Source organism: Talpa occidentalis, unplaced genomic scaffold, assembly GCF_014898055.3.
Source record: "Talpa occidentalis isolate TD23 unplaced genomic scaffold, MPIMG_talOcc4v2.1 talOcc4.2, whole genome shotgun sequence".
NCBI lineage: Eukaryota > Metazoa > Chordata > Mammalia > Eulipotyphla > Talpidae > Talpa > Talpa occidentalis.
In genome coordinates, this window is record NW_023602073.1 from 56,490,248 (window position 1) to 56,510,557 (window position 20,310).

The 20,310-nt window shown below is 57.8% G+C and overlaps 1 protein-coding gene across 1 annotated transcript in view; it reads right to left on the bottom strand.

The window, feature by feature from the left end:
• Positions 1-765: 765 nt before the first annotated feature.
• GRM4 (glutamate metabotropic receptor 4) overlaps positions 766-20,310 on the bottom strand; it is a 100,597-nt gene continuing 81,052 nt past the window's right edge. Inside the window, exons 6-10 of the mRNA XM_037520867.2 lie at positions 18,304-18,504; positions 17,942-18,078; positions 13,764-14,699; positions 7,576-7,822; positions 766-1,295 (exon numbers count right to left, since the gene is read on the bottom strand). Of these exons, the coding sequence (XP_037376764.1) occupies positions 1,246-1,295; positions 7,576-7,822; positions 13,764-14,699; positions 17,942-18,078; positions 18,304-18,504 (1,571 nt within the window). The 3' untranslated portion in view covers positions 766-1,245. The remainder of the gene's footprint in view (positions 1,296-7,575; positions 7,823-13,763; positions 14,700-17,941; positions 18,079-18,303; positions 18,505-20,310) is intronic.

The following is a 20,310-nucleotide window of genomic DNA, read 5'->3' on the forward strand; positions in this document are numbered from 1 at the left end:
GTGGCGGTCCCAGGTGTGACTGTGAAAAGGCAGGACAGAAATACTACCCTTCTAAGGAGCTTAGAGGCTGGGGACAGGGACAGCGCATCATCCCTTACTTAGGGAACCACCAGGGATTGATTTCTGGAATCTTCTGCAAATGTCCCAGGCCCTCCCTTCCCAAGGCCTTTCCACAGCCCTACTCCATACCAGCCCAGGGGGCAGCCTCCACCACCCCAAGCCCTGAGTCTCCATCACCCAGTTCCTCCTTCCCTCTAACTCCAGGCCCTCAGCTGCCGGTTGAGCCTGGGGTCCCACTGAGGACCCTCAGCGGATGTGGAGCCGGAGTGCAAAACCATGTGTTTATTTTTATTAGAAATGTTCTTTGTATAAAAACAATCATGCGCTACACATTGTCATCAATAACCATCACCAAACACCCAGGCACTGAACTCCGTGTCGTCGGCGGGAGGGGCAGGCGGGCAGGCGGGCAGAACACACGGCAGGCGGCGGGGCGGGCGGGCTGTGGGCCGCGGGGACACACACAGAGGCCACCGGGAGGACGCAGCACTTTGCAACACACTCGAGATTTGTTTTTGTTTTGGCTTTTTTGAGTTTTGATTTTTTTTTCTTTTTTCTCTTTTGCGACATGTAAGATTTGGTGAATTCGAAAGGCTGTCAGGGAGCGGAGGGCCAAGGCTGGACGTAAATGAAGGGGAGGAGGGAGTTGAGGAGACAGGAAAGAAAAATGCACGAGAGGAAGGACCCAGATGGAGCACAGGAGAAAAACCTGGAGATGGAGGATGCCTGAGGGAGAGGAGGCAGAGGCAGAAAGAAAGAGGAAGATACAGAAGAGCAGAGAGCACAGACAGACACAGAAAAGAAATAGGAAAAAAGAGAAAACAGACAGGGAGGCAGACAGACTGACAGATCACCGATGGGACGGGCAGAGACGGAGAGACTGAGAGAACTAGCCCCACCACCTGAGCCCCCATGGTTTGGGGCCGGCAGGGGCAACAGTCCAAGACACGGGCTCTTGGGGTGCCTGAAGCTGCCCGGCCCCTCCTCCTCTTCCCGTCACCTGCCCGGCTGGCCCAGGCTGCCCAGCAGTGACACTGGGGGCTGCTGTCCTCAGCACCAAGCCACGTCCGTGGAAGCCCACGGGCAGGCAGGACATCAGCTGGGCCCCTGGAAGTGGCCCTGGTCCGATGCACCATCCGCAAGGGTCTTGGTTCCTCCTCTTCCTGCTCGGCTCTGGCAGCCCAGCTAGATTGCATGGTTGGTGTAGGTGACGTAGGTCTGTTTGGTGGCCAACGCTGGAAGGAGAGAGACCAGGGGTACCCAGGAGTCAGGTGTTCACTTCTTCAGCCCCGACACAGCCCTGCCCAGGCCCCTGAGCCGAGAGCAGTCCCTAGCCCCCCTTGTGTCACCCGACTTCCACACTGCCCAGTCTCCTGGCACACCTTTGCTCAGGCCGGTGCTCACCTGGGGTGCCCTCCCTCTTCACCTCCTCATTTAGACATGACTCCTCCTCTGATCATGCCCTCCCAACCCTGGCCCACCAGCGGGCAACCCCACCCCCAGGGAGTCCTGCCACCTCCTGATTCCACAGGACTTGAAGGGAATCGTTTTTTGGTGATATAATTCTATATTCTTTAAGTATCAGCATGGGGAAGTTTTTCAGATGTTCACCAGCACACATCCTGGAAGAAAAGACATTAAACACACGGGCCCAGCAGCCTGGGGGAAGTGAGCGGGGAGCTGGGGCAGGAAGTGAATACCAGAAGCAGAGAGGGGCTTGTGAGGCCAGAAACTGGGGCCCATGACTCAGGCCCACCGAGGCCCACACCCGAGGGAAAAAGAAGTCATCCAGGTCTCCCAGTCAGCTGAGCCCCCAGGAAGGCACCTTCCTGCCTTCCTATTTCTGGGTGTCTCTGTCTGACCAATGCCTCAAGTTACCCTTAACTCACCCCTCACTCTGCCCCTTCCTCACCCACCGCGTGTCTAGCCACAGCCCCCTGGGGGCCCTTTCCTAGCACAGCATGAGTGCCCCCCGCCTCCAGGCTGAGGGCCAGTCCTCACTGCAGTGTAGTGAGGAGGCCAGAGGAGCATCACCCCTATTTGAAAAAGGGGTGGCTGAGGTCAGAAGGGTTCAGGGTGTGGCCAGGTCCTACCAGAGTTCAGGATCTCCCTCGCTGGCCTGGGGGGAATCTCAGTGAGGCGTGGAGCCCAGCACTGCTGAGAGGAGGCAGGATGGGAGAAACCATGGTCTCTTTATCCAAAAATTGCCCTGATCCTTTGTGGGGATTTGATCAGCCCCCAAAAGGAGGCGCATCTGTCAGGCTTGGCTAGGAGTGTCTCGCCTGGAGAAGAGGGCATTGAGGGGAGGACTGCACAGTGTCCCCCACACCCCACTCTCTGTTTTCACCGGGCCCATGACTGCCAAGTTAAGGACTGCATCTCCCAGCCTCCCTTACAGTTAAGTATGGCCCGCATGACAACGTAGCTAATGACATGTGAGTGGAAGGCCTATGCAATGTCCGTGTCATTCTACTACACAGACGCCTCCCTGCACTTCCTCTCTGCTGTCTGTGGGCAGAACAGACATTGAGGGCAACCAGCCTCAGTCACGAGGACCAGGGCAACCTCCCGGAGCTAATGCAGTGACAGGTTGGGGGGGACCTGAGAGCCTCCTGCCCATCCACTGCGCACACCGCACCTGAAAAACAACCTGTCTATCCTGGGGTTCATGGTCACAGTGTAACAGGGTGGTCCCCAGGAAAGGGGGAGGTTCCAGGTTCCCTGCCCCACCCAAATGGAGGGTGGAGCTGAGTAGGGAGAGAAGCTGTAGAGGAGACTGAGGAAGGAAGCAGGATGGAGCCAGGAGACCTAGAGGAGGCGCATGGAGCCTAGAGACACGTGAAGAAACTGCGCTTGTCTTTTGGTCGTGGACTGGGTGACACAGATGTGGGTGAGACCCGTGGGGAGGTGACAATGGCAGCTTTTATCTTGATGTTGATTTTGCTCTTTTCCTTCCGGGCTTGTCTGGTTGTTTGTGACCCTTTTCTGTGGGTCCCCACTGGAAGATGCTTTAGACTCGTGGCAGGCTTTGGGGCCTTGCTCTGGGCCAATCCCATTTGGATGGACTTTTACCCACGAGGGGACGGGTAACATTGGGTGCTTGATTTAGAAACTATATTCTTTGCCTTTTCTGTATTGTTTCCAAATTGTATTAAAGTTCCTTCCCATTAAAGTCTCATATGTTTTGTGTTGATGCGGCGGATGGCAGAACCCATTTAGAGCGGCAGGTTTTGGGGGGATCTGGGGTGCACCTCTCCCTGCCCTGTAACAATAGCAGTGGAAGCAGAAGCCCAGTGTTACAGCAGGGTTGGGGGCCACCGTGTGTGGGAAGAAGCAACTTGAGGCGGGGGTGAGCAGAGGGAGACACCATGGGGCCAGCGGGGAGGCACGAGCAGCAGGGCGCCTTTGAGCTAAACATCATTGCGCAGAAGATGAGCATCACTTGCCTGGACGTCAGAAGGGGAGCTTCACCTTTCAGGTGCTGTCTGGACACGTGCTAATGGAGGATGGAGGGACTAGAGCCCAGGACACCCCAGAAGAGAAAGAGAACACAGCATGGCACCTTATGGGGTACAAAGAACCCCACCTTTCTTTCTAAAAGGACCCACAGCTGTGTAGGGTGCTGAAAGGAGCACAGGATGGGTCAGGTGGGGGCCTGGGCCAGGGTGCGCTTCAGGACAGGAGTGGGAGTGGCTGGAGGCTGGGACCCAGCATGCTCGAGGCCCAGAAAGGGGGTTGGAGAAGGACACGGGCGGATCAGCCCTGTGGAGATGCAAACTCCCTGTGGCCTCAGGCAACACCTTCCTGGCCCCATTAGGCCTCAGTCTCCCCACTTATCACATACAGGGGTGGCCCTTTATGCCTAGATATCTTTTCCTGAGGGGCTCCCCGCACTCCACAGCGCTACCCTACTCTTCCATTCCTCACTGTCAGAAAAAGCGCCAGCAGTTGGCTCTGTGAATCATGGGCCTGCAGGCCAGGCTGGTGAGAATCAATTCCCCAGGGTTCCATCACCCCCAGGTGAACTGATAAAATTGAGTTTCCAAACCTGTAAACCCATCAGCGGCTCCTGGCTCAGAGGTGAAGGAAAACCTCAGTAGCAGCAGTAGCCAAGTCTCCACTGACTGCAGAGAAATAGGAGGCTGAGGGTGGCTGCGGGGGCACCAAGGGCGGGGGTATGAGAGCAAGGGGCAGGGGAGGGGGGTGAGGGACAGCTGGGTCCCCATCCTTCCTCTGACCAGAGCTGTCTCCCCTATAAAATTTAATGCACGTGCTGAACCTAGAAGAGCATTCAGCCCTCGGCTATGAACCAGGGGTGCCAGTGTCCTTCAACAGAGCGTCAGTCTCACCATCTGCAAAGTGGCAGCAGTGAGTCTCCCAGCACCCCTAGGTGCTAACTGTGAGGCACAAATGACAGCCTTCTGACCAAGAGTTGGGAGACTTAGATCCAGTCCTGCGCTCACCTGTCTAGGGGCTCTCTGGCCCTATATGTCAGAGAGCTGAATCTCTCAGAGCCTCAATGCCCTCATCAGTAAAATGGGGTGATAAATCCTCAGCTGGTTCTCAGCCACAGGGTAGATGGAAATGCTCCTTATACCTTGCAAAGGGGTGGGCAAAAGGGAGGGGCTGAAATAACCACCACAAAGAGGACAGCATGGGGAGAGTGACACTCTAGGGGAAGCCTCATTTTGGGGGGACGCATGTGGGGGCAGAGGGCCCCAGACTCATCCTTTGCTGATGACAGGCCCTGGCTCTGGTTTTCAGTCTCTGCCACCTCATATAACAATTAGCTGGGCAGTGGCAGGCACGAGCTGACAGCCCCTTCTATAGCCCCCATGTCTCAGCACCCAATCTGCTTGCAATCAGGCCCCTGAATTATTTATTCTGTTGTTTATTTAAAGATACATGGCCTGCCAGTGACAGAGTGAAAAATGTCCCTACTCCAGAGGAGTGACACCTTCCCACTTCTCCCGCTCACACACCCCCCCCCCCCGGTCTGGCTGTCCCCAGAATTAATCACCTGGCTTCATGGCCCCTGTGATCACTGAGCTGAGAGAGAGTGGGGGCATGGGGCACTGGCCTCAGGGCCCTGCAGTGGTAGGGGGTGGGCAGCTCTCACCCTTTCCTTGTAGGGAACTGGGCTGGCTATGCAGGGTCTCTCCCGGCCCTATCTCCACACCCCTCCTTGTCGGGCAGGGTCCCCTGGTGTCCAGCCTGAGTGGGGGCAAAGGCCAACGGTTTCAATGAAGGTGCTGTCAGAGCCTAGTGAGGCCCAGGCCTCAGCGGTCCCCTTGGTCTCTAACAGCACCCAGAGTGTCACCTTTCAGGTCAGGGTGTCATCTCCAGCTAGACACTGTGGTCCCCAAGGGCGGGGGCCGCATGCTTTCAGGAGCCCTGGAGCAGAGCTTGTTTGAGGGGAAGGGCTTGAGAGAGGAGCCTGTCTCTGTGGGGAGGAGTCAAACTCAGTCAGGAGCACAAGGCGGGGCCCTGCTCAGGCCTGAAGGGCCTAGTTAGGGGCTATATCTGCATCTCACATCTCAGTGGATAAAGGTCAGGGTTGGGGGATGTGGCCTTCCCATCTAGAGTGGAGGGTGCAGGTGGCATCTGAAGCGAGCCCCAGTGCTGTAAGTATAGGGAAACTGGTGCTCTGGGAGGAAGTGCAGAACAGGAGAGGACCAGAGGTCAATGGGTGGAGGGTGGGGCGCCAACATGGTGTCAATCACAGGAGTGGCGTGTCAGAAACCAGGTATACTGCTCAGCACAGAGGAAGGAGGCCCCAGAGGCAGGGAGGTCACGTGAAGTCTGTGTCAAGGGAAAAATACTGTGGGGCTAGCCAGCCATCACAATACTGTGTGACCTCAGAAGAATACCTCACCCTCTCTGGGCCTCAGCTGGGAATTAACCCTCCAGCCCCAGTCAGGTTTCACAGGATTGCTGTGAAGATCACTCAACAGGAGAGAAGGCTCTAGGAAGTAAAAACTCCTGCTTGGAGGTGGCAGGGGACATTTCACCCGTCCACAGCTGATAATCTGTTGACACTTGAGAACAGAGGCGACAGGGAGGGTGCACCATGGGGTGGAAGGGGAGCTCTAACAGGTACTGCCGCAGCCTGAATGCACCAGGGATAGAAGGACTCCTGCTCCTCCTGCTTTCTTGGTGGATGACAAACAGACCCCACTCTCAAACCTGGGCCTTCCTATAGTCTAACCCACATCCTTCCTGCTGCCATGGACAATGAGCACTTCCAGTCTCTCCCCCAGCCCTAGAGAGAGGGAGCAGAGCTAACTCCCGGGTCCCACTGGATCTCAAACTCTTCTGGGGAGAGGAGCTCTTTCAGAGCGGGAAGAGTGGGGGTAACTGCCACTGAAACCATCTGGGCACTTACAGGGTGTCCGGGGAGGGAGCAGTATCTGCAGTGGGGTGGGGGTGAGCACAGCAACCCCGCCATCTCTCCCCACCCTGGAGCAGCTGGAAGCAAATCTGTGGAGGCCCAACCCACATTGGACACCCCCGGCTCACCTCAGAGGGAGGCCCCCATCTGTCCTCTGTAGGTGGAGGCAGCAGGGCCAGCAGAGTAGAGCTCAGGTCTGGCCCCGCCACCAGCCCGCTGTGTGACCTGGGTGGGTCCCTGCCTCTCTCAGCCCCCCTTTCTCTCCTCACACAGAGGGCAGGCACTAAGAGGAGCAGGAAAGTTGGCAATGATGGTGCCCTTCTCCTTCCTGAGCACATTCCTTAACCTGTTGGTGCCTGGAGTAACTCCTGGTGGTGTTGCCACAGTCCCTCCACGAGGCCCCCCATTTGGTGACTCTCCCCCACTTGCCACTCTGTGCAAAGCAGCCTGTTGGCATGGGAGGAGCCTGGCCTGCCCAGGTCCAGACCTGGGGCCTGCCCCTCAGATACCAAGGACCCTGCCTCCTTCCCTTCCCTGGCCCCATGCAAGTGTGACCCTCTACAGCCGAGATGTCCTTAGACAACCCCCTGTGGACACACCCTACCTGGGGCCTGTGGTCTATGTGGGCCCTCCACCCCACACCTCTCCCTCACTCAGTCATCCACGTGGCCAGGGCCCAAGTCCCCATCTTTAGAGCCCTGCTAGGAGGTCACCCCTTTCAAGTTACCAAAGGTCCAGAGAGCAGGGCCCTCTCTCTGTGACAACTGTACTCCCAAAAGGCTTGAGAGGGCACAGGTCGAGATGTGGGTTCCAGAGCAGAGAAACCCCAGGGTCACCTGCATGAACCAGGCCCCCAAGGCCTCGCCCCAGGTGACGCAGAGTTCCCAGGAAGGACAGGGCTAGGGAGGAGTGAGGTTCTGTCTAGAAGGAGGTAGAAAAGAGGGGTGCTAACTTGGTGTCTCCTGGAGCTCCCTGGAGTGGGGTGGGGGGCAGCAGCTCACCTGTGGTCTCAGGGTTCGTGCCCCTAGCAGTCCCCTGAGAAGGGAGCCCCAGGGATGGGGCCTGGCCACGCCTGGGGCAGGACCTGTGTGGGCACAGAGGGGCAGGGGCAGGGCGGCACTCACCTGGGGCCTCCAGGTTCTCGCAGAGTTCAGACTTGGCCTCCCCATTGGGTCGGAAGTTGCCCTTCTGTGTGAATTTGTTGGACATGGTGGCGGCGGTGACAACAGCTTTGAGGCTGCGTTTGCGCTTGGGCACGTTCTGCTCCGGGTGGAAGAGGATGATGTAGACCTTGGGCATGTAGAGCATCCCCAGGGACACCGAGGCGCTCAGGCTCACCGACACCGTCAGGGTGGTCGTCTGGATGTACAGCTGGGGGCGGGCGGGGTGGCGTCAGAGCAGCAGGGACAGACCCCCAGGCCCACCTGTGTCCCCCTGGCTTTGAGCAGAAGGGAGTCGTGATACAGAGCTGGGACTTGAGCCCAGAATGCCTGGATTCAAATCCTGGCTCCACCTCGCGGCTCACCCCCAGCCCCTGCCGCACATACAGTACGGGCGTGATTATAGTGCGGCCCTCGCGGGGGTTGTGAGGATGAAATGACTCATGCATGTCACAAGCATGCGAAACAATGTCGGGCACAGATTGTTCCCTGCTGTTAATGCTGTTTGGGGGAGGTACCCCTAAGAAAGGGCTCTCGGGGTCACAGCTGATGCCCCTGGGGAGGGCCTTGCAGAGTTCTGGGAGTGAGTGGAACACCTGTTGGTGCCCTGGAGTAACTCCTGGTGGCTGTGCCACAGTCCGTCCACCAGGCCCCCCATTTGGTGACTGCCCCCCACTTGCCACCCTGTGCAGAGCAGCCTGTTGGCGTGGGAGCCACAGCGCCTGGCGCACGACTGTGGCAGCACAGTCAGAGCTCATTTCACGCTCGCTCGCCAGCACTAACGGTGACAGATGTTTAGCGAAATGAAAGTCCATTAATCTGGGTGTCGGATAATCCATTCTTCAATAGTGGGGCCTTCCAGGCAGGGCCTGACAGTTCCCAGCCCCCCGCCTGGGATCCCCTCTGCTTCTTCCCTGCCTCCAGGCTTCAGCTGCCCCTCTGGCTGCCCTCAGCTAGGGTGGGGCTAGGAGGACCCAGACTGTGGCCCCAGGACTGGGCATTGGGAAGGCAGGAACTCCTGCCCCCTAAATCTTCATCTGGGGCCTGGCTGACATGCTGTCTCCTCCAGGAAGCTTTCCAGGACCCCAGTTCTATCCAACTGCACCAATGCACCCCTAATTCCTGTACTCAGCCCAGCTATGGGGGATAAGGGTCAGGGCTTGCTTCCTGAGGGGAAGAGCCAGGTCTCCCCAGGCTCATGTTTCTCCTTCCCTCCCATGTCCCATGACCTGGATCTGAAGGCTTCATTCCAAGGGGTTCCCTACCTTTGGAAGAGGGGCCTGAGACGCTCCAGAGTCTGAGAGGAGAGCAAATGTGACCCTGGGGAAGTCTCATCCCTCTGGCCCTCCATTTCTCCGCAGTGCAATGGGATGAGCGTGCCTACCTCCCCCAAACCACAGGGCTACCAATCAGGCTGAAGCCACACGACAGTTCACAGCGCCATGGGGAAGGAGGCACGGAGCGTGAGAGACTGTTTCATCTGCCACCATTCGGGAACATGCCACAGGCCCAGGAATACGAGAGCCTGGGGGCACACTCCTCCCTCACTCCAGACCGCAGTAGCCCCCGGGGCTGCCACAGGCAGTCACTCCCTGATCCTCACACACAGCGCACTCACATGGACGGAGTGCCCCCAGCACCACCCAAGGAAGGTGATGACAAGCCAGCAGGAGGGTGCTGACCACCTCTCCCACTGCAGGGGGCTGGCGGCCAGGGTGCAGTTGGCCCATATGGATAGAGGCTCCCTGTCTGGACAGAGTGAGCTCTCCAGTGGACACAGGTCTGTGTGGGGACCAGTGGTGGGTTCCAGGTTCCGCTCTGCCCCGGCCCTATGGGTTTCTGGGCGCCTTCCACTAACACAGGCAGACTCAGCTCCACAAGCATGTGCACTCAGTCTAATGCCCTGTTGCTGCCATGCTGAACTCTAATTCTTTTTTTTTTTTTTAAGATTTATTTATTTATAAAAGAACTGGGGTACAGGCCAGATGCACGGGAGGGTGAGAGGATCCACCAGGGACAGAGTGGGGAGCAGAACAGGCAGACTGACGAAATACACTGCTGAGGGGAGCAGCGGGCGAGGCAGGAGAGGTCTGCTGCACCATGTGGGACCCACGCCGGCCAGCCAGGATCGAACCGGCGCTGCAGAGGCTGCAGACAGCTTCACAGTGCGGCGCTCAACCGCCTGCACCACCATGGGAGGCCCTGAACCCTGACTAATTCTCAAAAAAGAACACAGGGCCTTCCTTTCCATTTTGTTCCAAGCCCTGAAAACTAAGGGAGCCAGCCCCGAGCTGAGGCATGACACAGTCCTTGGTTTCTTCTATTTTCAGCCAAGGAGCCTGTCTACAAACAAAATGCAAGGAGGGGTGTAAAGAGACCAAATCTGAGCAAAGCTGCCCCGTATCTGCTGGGGCCCCTCCTTTGCAGCCTGGCCTGGGCTTCCTCTAACCATCCCAGGCTATGGTGGCAGGCCTGGTGAACAGCATCAGTGGCACCCCGGTCCCTCCCCTAGCCTGGGGTGGTGGTTGGGGCTAGGACTGATGGTGGAGGACAGAGGTCATCCAGGGGTGGGGCAAAGGACATGGACAGGAGCTGCTATGGAGGTGGATGATAAATTTTCCTGTTTTTGTGCTAGACCTGGTAGGGCACAGGATGTGAGGGACCCCTATGGGAGCACTGAAGAGTTCTGCCTACACTGTGCATGTGCCAGGCCAACCCTGGTGGATACTGAGATCCTCAGAATCTCTACAAAGCAGACAAATGAACTTCCCACAACCTGGCTGGTCTCTGCGGCCAGGTCCAGCCCAAGCCTGGCTAAGCAGTAACCCCACGAGGTGGAGGAAGTCTGTGCTGGGCAGCTCAGGATAATGCCACACTGTTGCGGTGGTAAGCCCTGGAAATCCGGGTTAATGCTGGGAAATCCATCCGGCTGCTCACCAGAGCGGCACAGACAGCTTCACTTTGTGCCAGCGACCTGCACCCCGGGGGGACAGGCACAGCTGAGCGCCTGCGAGTGCATTGTGCCATCTGGGCACACACATCGGTGTACACCTACATTCACACACTCACCCGAGCCTCAGCTGCACACTCAGACCTGACTCAGACACACCTGACATGCCATGCTGGCCCCTGCAGGTCCCTGGGCACACACATGCAGACACACAGGCGCATTCACACACGCCTGCACACACACCCATAATCTGCACGCCTGTGTATATACCAGGTGCCACAAGCCCCTTGGCACACATGCCTGCACACCCCACTCGATCTGCATGTGTGCATGCATAAGCACACACACCACCCACCCATGGAGAACACCACAGAAAGGCACACACACATCTGCACACAACACAAATACCCACCACCCTCACCATCCACACACACACACACACACACAACACGTGTGCATGCCTGAGGCTTTTGCTGGGGCACTGTGTAACTCTGAAATGACTAAAAAAACACAGCCCCAGGATAGTCTGGACCTCTAAGAAGCCTAGTGGTCTCAGCCAGCAGGCTCTTCAGAGCTGGATCTATCCCCCCTTCATTCAGAAGCTGAAGGAGGGGAGGGACCCCTGCCCCGTAGTATCAGGGCCAGAGCTGCCTCTTCTGGCCACGTGCTGGGGTGCGGCCAGCCTGCTGTGTGTCCTCTCTGGGCCTCGGAAAAGATCCTCTCCGAGGCTCCTGTTCACAAGCTGTGCTGAGGGGGCCTCCTAAAAAGGAAGAAATCACAGGCTGGTGGGGTGGCCTAGAGAGCTGGGCCGTCTGGAGGAGGGGCTGGGCCCAGCTTCTCGAGGTGGGAGGGTCTGACACCTGGGATGACAGGACGCCCAGTGGGAGCAGTGTCCTGGCAGGCAGCCAGAGAAAATCATGAAAAGGCAGAGGAGGGGCTTATTCATCAGGCTCTGGTGCCAGCTCCTTTACTCCCTGAGCAGGTGTGGGAAGGGCTCTCCTGGTATTGCTAAGGGTGATTTCTGAAGCTGCCAGCTTCCTGGAGTGCAGGATAGCCTCCCCTGCTTGCTCTGTGGGTCTCCTGGGCTCTGTGGGGTGTGGGGGCCTCTGCCTGCACCTGCTCTCAGCAGGAAGGGACTCCCACAGGGCTGGCAGAAGCTAGCAGCCTGGCTCACTGTGTAAGCTGGCCTGGAGGTTGCTGGCTCAGGTGGGCAGGGTGGCCTGGAGTTGGACCTGGTCTCAGCCTTCAGTGTATTCCCTGCGAGGCCCAAGGTCTGCTTCTTGAAACCTCCAAGCCACAGGCCTACCCAGGCCAGGCCCAAGGGTTTCTGAAGAGCAGATGGAGAAGGGGTGGCATCTACCAAGGAAGGCCCAGGAAGAGGAGGTATCCCAGAGTTGCAGGGAGCAGGGTGGGCCGGGGTCAAGAGCTCCTGAGTCAGAGCAGGGTCAAATCTGGCCATGCCATCTAGTGGCTGTGTGATTTTAGACACATCACTTCACCTCTCTGGGTCTACATGTCCTCATCTGCAATTGGAGATGGTGATATCTACCCTTGCCTGCTGCCCTGGGGCCTGTTGTCTGGCGTGTGACAAGCACTCTGTCTATGCTGCTTTGGTGACAGGCTCACTGGAGGCCAGGCATGCCCAGGAACTCAAAGCCAGGCTCATGGCTTTCAACACTCCCCCAGTTATATCTCCAGCCCGGCCCCAGACCCTGAATTCCAGACCCACATATTCAAGTCTGACTCAACAGGTACACTTGGATGTGTAAGGAGCATCACAAATGTAGTATATCTTTGGAACATCCAGGCCTCCGCCCCCCGCCCCAACACAGGCCCCTCCACTGTCACCCCAACTAAGCGCCGAGACACAGACACGCCTTCCTTCCCATGCTCACACCAAACCATGTCATCCTTGCCTCTCCTCTAGTCGTACCTCACATTGCCATCCATCAGCAAGCCGGCAGCTCCACCTCCAGGCACGGCCAGAAGCCCCATTTCTCACCCCCTGCACCAGCAACCCGTCTGCCAAGACCATCACGGTAGCTTCCACACTGGCCGCCCTGCTCCTGGGCCCTTCTCTGGGCTTCTCCCAGCAGCCACGGGAACACTTTAAGACCCACAGATATGGCACCCCATTGCTCAGAACCCCGCAGTGGCTCCCTCCTCACTCCTGGGAAAAGCCAACCTCCCTCCCAGAGCTTCTCTGGGCCCCATGCCATCTGCAGTCACTTCTCTGACCTGGTCCCCACCGCCTCCTGCAGTCCCTCAGCCCCAGCCTCTTTCCGGTGGGAGAACCTGCGAAGACTGCAGGGGAAGGATCACGGCCCCAATCTGCGAATGAAGAAACTGGCCCTTCTAGATAAAACCCCCAAAATGCAGACAGTGCAGGGGCTGGGATGTGAGCAGAGTCCACTGGGTCCTTGGAGGGGGGGGTGTCCAGACCCTCAAGCCAGGCACAGAATGGCCCAATAGAGTCAGCGACAGGTGGCCTCTCGCAGCTCCAGCCGGGGGGATGGACCCTCAGGTGACACTGCCAGGTCCAGGCTCCTGGGCTTCCAGGTGGCTTGGGGGGAGTCAGAGAGAGGTGGAGGGAGCAAAGGTCTGACCCCCTCCCACCTCAGGTACCCCTGGGGATCCTGTGAGGGTAGGGGCAGGGCAGAGGGAGGAGGAGAGGATCAGACAAAGGGAAAAAGGGCTGAATAGGGAGAGAGGTAAGAGAAACTGCAAAAAGAATCCCCCCCCCACCCTCCGCTGGCTGATACAGGAAAGAGGGGGAGAGGAAAGGGTAGGAGATGGAAGAAGAGATGAGGTGGGAGAGGCAGGGATGGAGTGAGGAGGAGGACAGAAGGAGGGAGAGATGGGAGGAGGAAAGAGAGACGAAACAAAGAGAGAAAGAAAAGGGAAAGGAAGCAGGAAGAGAAGATCCAGAACCCGAGAAAAACTGCAGGGAAAAGGCAGAACGAGGCATGAAAGAAAGCGTGCCTGGAGCCGGCAAGAGGTCAGCCAGCCCCTGGAGCCAGCCCCTGGAGCTCCCCCCACCCCTGGCCTCCAGCCCCCCAACCCCTGGCCTCCAGCCCCCCCAACCCCTGGCCTCCAGCCCCCCAACCCCTGGCCTCCAGCCCCCCCAACCCCTGGCCTCCAGCCCCCCCAACCCCTGCCTCCAGCCCCCCCCAACCCCTGCCTCCAGCCCCCACCCACTCACCTTGTCAGCCGACTGCGAGGTGCCGAAGAAGATGGGGATGAAGGCGAGCCAGACGATGCAGGTGGTGTACATGGTGAAGCCGATGGGCTTGGCCTCGTTGAAGGTCTCGGGCACGCCGCGCGTCTTGATGGCGTACACGGTGCACGTGACCATGAGCAGCATGCTGTAGCCCAGCAGGCAGATGAGCGACAGGTCCGAGATGTCGCACTTGAGCACACCCCTGGCGAAGCGGGGGTCGAGCGTCCGCTGGTCCTGGAAGTCCACCACCGAGTGCGAGGGGTCCACCACGAACCACACGCAGATGCCCAGCAGCTGCAGGGAGATGAGGCTGAAGGTGATGGCCAGCTGCGAGGCGGGGCTGATGAAGCGCGGGGCGCTGACCGACCGCTTGCCCTGCTCGAAGATGCGGTAGATGCGGTTGGTCTTGGTGAGCAGGGCCGCGTAGCTGATGCTCATGCCCAGCCCCAGGAAAATTCGGCGCAGAGAGCAAGTGCCCAAGTCGGGCTCGGCGATCATGAGGAAGGTGGTGGCGTAGCACAGGAAGATGCCCGCCAGCAGCACGTAGCTCAGCTCGCGGCCTGAGGCCTTGACGATGGGCGTGTCATTGTAGCGCACAAAGGTGACCACCACAAAGAGCGTGGCGGCGATGCCCACCACGGCCAGGAAGAGGGGCAGCACGGCCCAGGGCGAGCCCCACTCCAGCTTGATGATGGGGATGGGCCGGCAGCCCGTGCGGTTCTCCGTGGGCCGCATGTCATAGGGACACGTCTTACAGGTGTAGCGGTCCACCTGGTACTGGTACCCCGTGCAGGGCTCGCAGTGCCAGCAGCAGGGCATGCCCTTCACCGTCTTCTTCCGCTCACCCGGCTGGCAGGGCAGGCTGCAGATGGAGCGCGGCAGCTGCTGCCCGCTCCCCGGCCAGTGCATCCGCTCTATCTGGCAACGACAGCACGGAGGAGCGGGGCTCAGGACACGCGCCCAGGGCCTGGCAGCCCCACACCTGACTCACCCAGCTGCTGCCTGAGCCCCATCAGGACCTGCCGAATCCAACTCCCCATGTGATTCAGACAGCACAGACCTATGGGGGATCAAACCCAAGACTCTCAAGGGCTGTGCAGAGGAGCTGAGCCTGGAGGCACGCAGCAGAGCAGAGGGACCGCGCCCTGACTCCCAGCCCCCAAGGTGTTCTCTGACAGTGTCCTCAGAGCAGCAGCAGCAGCACCCAAGAACTTGTTGAAAATGCAACACTTTGGCCCCTACCCAGCTAGAATCTAAGCTTTATATCTTTTTAAAGATTTATTTATTTATGCACAGAAGAAGTGGGGTGTAGGCCAGATATGCACGGGGGTAGGTAAGAGGATACACCAGAGACAAAGTGGGGAGCAAAACAGGCAGATCTACTGAAACACACTACTGAGGGGAGCAGTGGGCAAGACAGGAAAGGTCTGCTGAGCCATGTGGGTAACTCCCAGACTGGGGATCGAACTCAGGCCATTGTGGTGATAGCATGATAGCGCTGAGACTTAATCCCTACACCACTAGGGAGACCCAGAATCTCAGCTTTAGCAAGACCCACCCCCAACCCCAGGTTGTTCGTGTTCCTGCTGAAAGGGGCGCTTGATGTGCTGCCCCATGGCCCAGCCCTCCAGGCCTCCTGCAGCCAGCACAGAGAGCTGGGTGAGCAGAGAGCAGCGAAGGTTTAATCAGAGAATATGACATGTGCCCAGGGGTTAGTGTTCCTTTACAGCTTGCGCTAAATCAGTGCTAGTCACAGTTACATTCTCTGAAGACACAATAGCTGTGAGCAAAGCAGCCGCAGTGTTGGTAAACCCTACTGAGCGTGTTACAAAATACAGAAACTAAGCAAAAGGACAAGAGCTCCAGACACCAGGCAAGGAGAGTGTGGTCACACTTGGGAGCCATATTTAGTGTCCGTTCTACCTAAAGTGGCTCTTAGCAAGTAGCAGGCCTGGCTAGTCTGGTGTCACCTTCATGCTGGGTGTTTGCCACTGGAGAAAGTATAGCCAGTTGATCCTGGGACCCAGGAAAGGATTACACAGCTGAGCTAAGGGGTAAAGTGGGGTGGGGCAGGTGGGGAATCCAAAGACAGCATCATGGTAGGTTGAAGAAACCCCCTAGGAAGAAGCTGAGCCTGTGGCTCTTGGCATGACAGGGCTGTGTGGTCTCCTGGAAGTCAAAGAGCACAGCAATGACCCGTGCCACCATCCTGCAGGAGTGACAAAGCAGGACAATCCCTACACAGCAGAGCTGTGAGACTGCGGGAAAAAGACCTTTCCCCAGAGGACAGAGGGTAACGGTGGGTGTTCTGGAAAGCTCACTGCTCCAGTAGAACTAAAGCAGAGAATGCAATCAAATCCTGGGATCATAGTTTTGTTGCAAGCTGGCTGTGTGCCCTTGAGCAAATACCTTGACCTCTCTGAGCCTTTATTTTCCCACCCATTCTGATGACAGCTGCTATGAAGTCACTTTGCCCTTTATTTCTTAGGGGGCCATCCATTTAGAAATCATAATGCAAATTTTTTTTTTATTTCATTAGAATGTCAGCCTCACGAGGGGCTCTGAATGTTTCTCTGCTGTCTCCAGTGCCAGCACTGGGGGGCTGGTGGATCTGCAATCTATGAGAGAAGTAGTAAGGTCAGGGCACTAGCAGTGAGCCTCATTTCAGATTCTGGAGGAAGACAATGGTCAGGCAGGGTGAAGCTGCCCCCCACTGCCACAGAGTCTTGCCTACCCTGTGGCCCTACAGCTTCCAAACTGTGCACTGAAAGAGAAAGTGATGAAGATGGGGGGTTGCGATGCAGTCCCTCCTCACCACTTCCAGCCCCCCAACTCCATGATGACAAGGGGCCTTATTTTACTGTAGAGAGGACCTTCAGCCACCCCCACATACCCAAGTTCTGCTGTTGGTTACCACATCTAGAGAATGGGGTAATAAGTGTGCCTGTCTCCAGGGTGGGCGGCCGTCCTCAAGTCAAGTCATGTGCTCACGGCAGCAGCTACCCACAGCAGGCGTCAGGAAGGATCAGCTGCTGCTACTCCTAGCGAACTCAGTCACTGCCCACTGCACCAAAAGCAGACATGCCTCCACTCGGAGCACCGTCCCACTGTGCCGAGTATTCCCACCGTTCTGTGCTGACTGTCTCCTCTCCGCAACCCGAGGAGCATCGCTATGGGAATGAGCTCTGTCCCCATCATGCTGTGTGGCCTTTGCAATGTCCCTCAGGCTGGGCTTCCCGAGATCTTTCCCCTGACTTACAAGATTGTCGAGCTAAATGAGATCATGGACAGAAAGTGCTTTGAAGAGCTCCAGGGGCTCGTCTCTGGAAGAGATTATTACAAGAGTGACAGTGGGGACATGACGCAGCTCTCCCAGCATCCAGAACAAGCGTGTCTGAGGCCAGGCAGGGACCTGGACCTCCTGGGTCTCCCTGGTGCATCTAGATATCACGTTGTGTCCATGCCAAGCACGGCTCACCCCTTTACCTTGCAAGGTAAGAACCCTGTGTTCACAGGCATTTCCTTGGGAACAAACCACAGGTCCTTCTCTCTAAAACCGTGACCCTATCCACAGCTGAGGACACTGAGGCCCAGACAGGGAAGGCCACTGCATCCCTGGGACAGACCATTGAGCCAGGATGGTATGGCCAGAGGGACCCAGGAGAAGGACGCCGCCATGATACCCAGAAAAAAGTTGTCGCCCTGGTATGGGTGACACTGCTCCAGACTCTCAAATAGCTCCCTCTTCACCAGCCAGAAACCCCACCCTCTAACTGTGCCTTTTGTCTAGACAGCTCACCCCCTCCCCACTGTATGTGTCATACCCACCAAGTCTTCGAGCCATTTCAGTACAGTATGAGCGTGTATCCAGAATTTCCCCCCTGCGAGTGGGTGGCAGGCAGGGAGGCCCAGGCTAAGAGAAGGGCAGGGGCAGAACGGGCACCGAAGTCCAGCTGCCCTGTTCTGTTTCAGGGCTGGGGCCTCAGGGCACTCTAGGTCTGGGAGGGGACACAGAAGGAAGCCCCAAGTTGGCAGCGGTGGTCCTGGGTCGGCACTAGTAAATGGCTGTCTGTTCTCCGTCTCCCCTCCCAAGGATTGGGGTGGCGTGCATGACTGCCCACCACTCCAGGGTCCCTCTCTGCCCTCCTGCCAGGGCTTACTCTGAGGTGCAGGTGGTCGGTCCAGGAGCCGATGACCTTGTACTCGGCAGAGCCATTGCGCAGCTGGTACTGGTAGATGTCATAGCGCCCGGGGGCATCTCCATTCTCATTGAAGGTCACAGGGTTCCCTGCGATGCCTGTGGGGGCCATTGGGTGTCACACAGTTGGTTGGGCCTATCCAGAGGCAGGAAGAATATGACCCCATCTTGGGAGACCCCTGCGTGAAACATCTGGGGAGGGTTCACCCCTTTGAAACAGAAATAGCATCCCTCCCTCCCACCATCCAGCACCCCAGGACCCCTTCCCCTGGCTGCACGGCCAGGACACCAGAGGTTGGGTGTTGGCCCTCGCCAAGCCCCCACCTGAGAAGTTGACGCTGCGGATATACTTGAGCAGCTGGGTGCCATCCACGGGGTCCATGCGCGGGCAGAGCCCCACGCGGCCAGGACACAGATCACGGTGCATGGCGTGCAGTGCGTGGCCCATGGCGTAGACGGCGTCAATCACAAACTGTACCTTCCCCTCCTGCTCATAGGCAGAGTCCTGCCCGATGCGCTCACGGTCTGCAATGAAATGGGGTGGGGGGGCACACCTGTGAGGCCTACCGTGCTCATAGCGTCCCATGAAAACAAGAGCAGACCTTGGTGCCAGAGAAGTGACAAGGCCAGTCTGAGCCTGCCCAGGGCTCCTGGCTCCCAGCCCAGGGCTGCTCTATCACCCCAGGAGATGGTGTCGTGGAGGCACCTGGGGGGCAGCCCCAAGGGGTAAACGGGAGGGCCCACTGCCTTGTCACTGTACTGTCAGTCCCTGTGTCCCTAAGACCCCCAAACAGCCAGGGCAGTACCCTATGGTACCACCCCCTGAGAAGGCAGTGACGGGGCTGTGGTGACTGCCTGCCCTCGCCCAACCTGGCCTGGGAAACCCCCAGGGCGGGAGCCATGTCTGTCACCGAGGGCAGCAGCACTCACAGCAGCCTGCTCATGAGCAGCCACTCCGCCAGAAGATGCTGTCCCCACTGCAGGGCCACAGGCCCAGAGAGGTTGAGACCACAGTTCCCTCAGGGTTGAGGACCCAGATCTCCCCAATGCCCTTAATGCCTCTGGTTGCCCAGAAACTAGAAGTTACCATCATCTCCACCCACTTTCCCCACATCACTGACCCCTCCCCATTAGCTAGGGAGAATGAGCCTTGCAAAACGGGGAACCCACCCCCTTCCTCTCACCACAAACAGGAATGGTCTCCCAGGGCTCTGGGCATACCCAACCCTTCTGCTCAGGGCCTGTGCATGCTCCTTGGCTGCCTGAGGCCTCGGGTTTTCTCAATAAAAAGGGGTTCACAATCCTGCCTCACAGAGATACTGTGAGGCTTTAAGATGAGACACAGAAACACTCAGCACAAGTAGGTGACCCAAACCCATCATATGCTGTGCAACATGGGCAGATGGGGATCTCTGAGGAGCACAGACAGAGACCCATGGCTTGGAGCAGGCTGGGAACACTTTCTGGAGGCGGAGGTGCTTCTCGGCCTGGACCCTGGATAATAATAATAAATAAGGGCTGCTACTTCCATTGAGCACCTACTCTGTGCCAGGCCTTATTCTTAACTCTTCGTGTATATTATTTCACTGCATCTGCAAAATGAAATGAGCAATGACCCACATTATGGGGAGGAAGAAACTGAGGCACATAAAAAGCTCAGTGATATTCTGGGCCCATGTAGCACTGGCAGGGAACCCAGGTACTCTGGTGCCATACCAGGCCTGAGAGATTGTAAGAGCCAGATGGGGCTGGAGGTGGGGGGGGTGTGGAAGAAAAGTTGGGGAGGGGAAGAGCACGGGCTTTGGGATGAGCATGTGGGGTGCAATGGCAGGTAGAGGGAGAGGATGGGCAGAACGCAAGGGAAGCCTGGTTTCCCCTTCCCAGGCTACAGTCCTGCATACAGCATGGCCTGCAGCTTCCTCTGTCAAGGTCAGGACAAGGAAATGAAACCCCCTAAGCCCCTATTCCCACCCAGGCTGCCTGGTAGAGGGTCACACCTCGCCCAGGTCATTCCCAGCCAGTGGACAGAAGGCTGGATGGCAGCCCCTGTGCCCAGCCCCATGGGCCAGGCCTAAGCTTCGTGTCCATCGTGTGGGGGCCAGGTTGGGATGGGTAGGCACTAGGCCCCCATCCCCTGGGAACTCCACAGTTTGCAATGCCCACCCGTTGCCTTAGACACCTGGGAGGCAGGCCCAGGGTACAGGGGAATACACTGCCTCCGGTGGTCTGCTCCACCATTTAATGCCCTCACACCTAAAAGAGAGTTGCTGCCCCACAGGTTGTGGGGATGACCAGGCTGGATACCTGTCACTCTGTGCATCCTTCATCCAG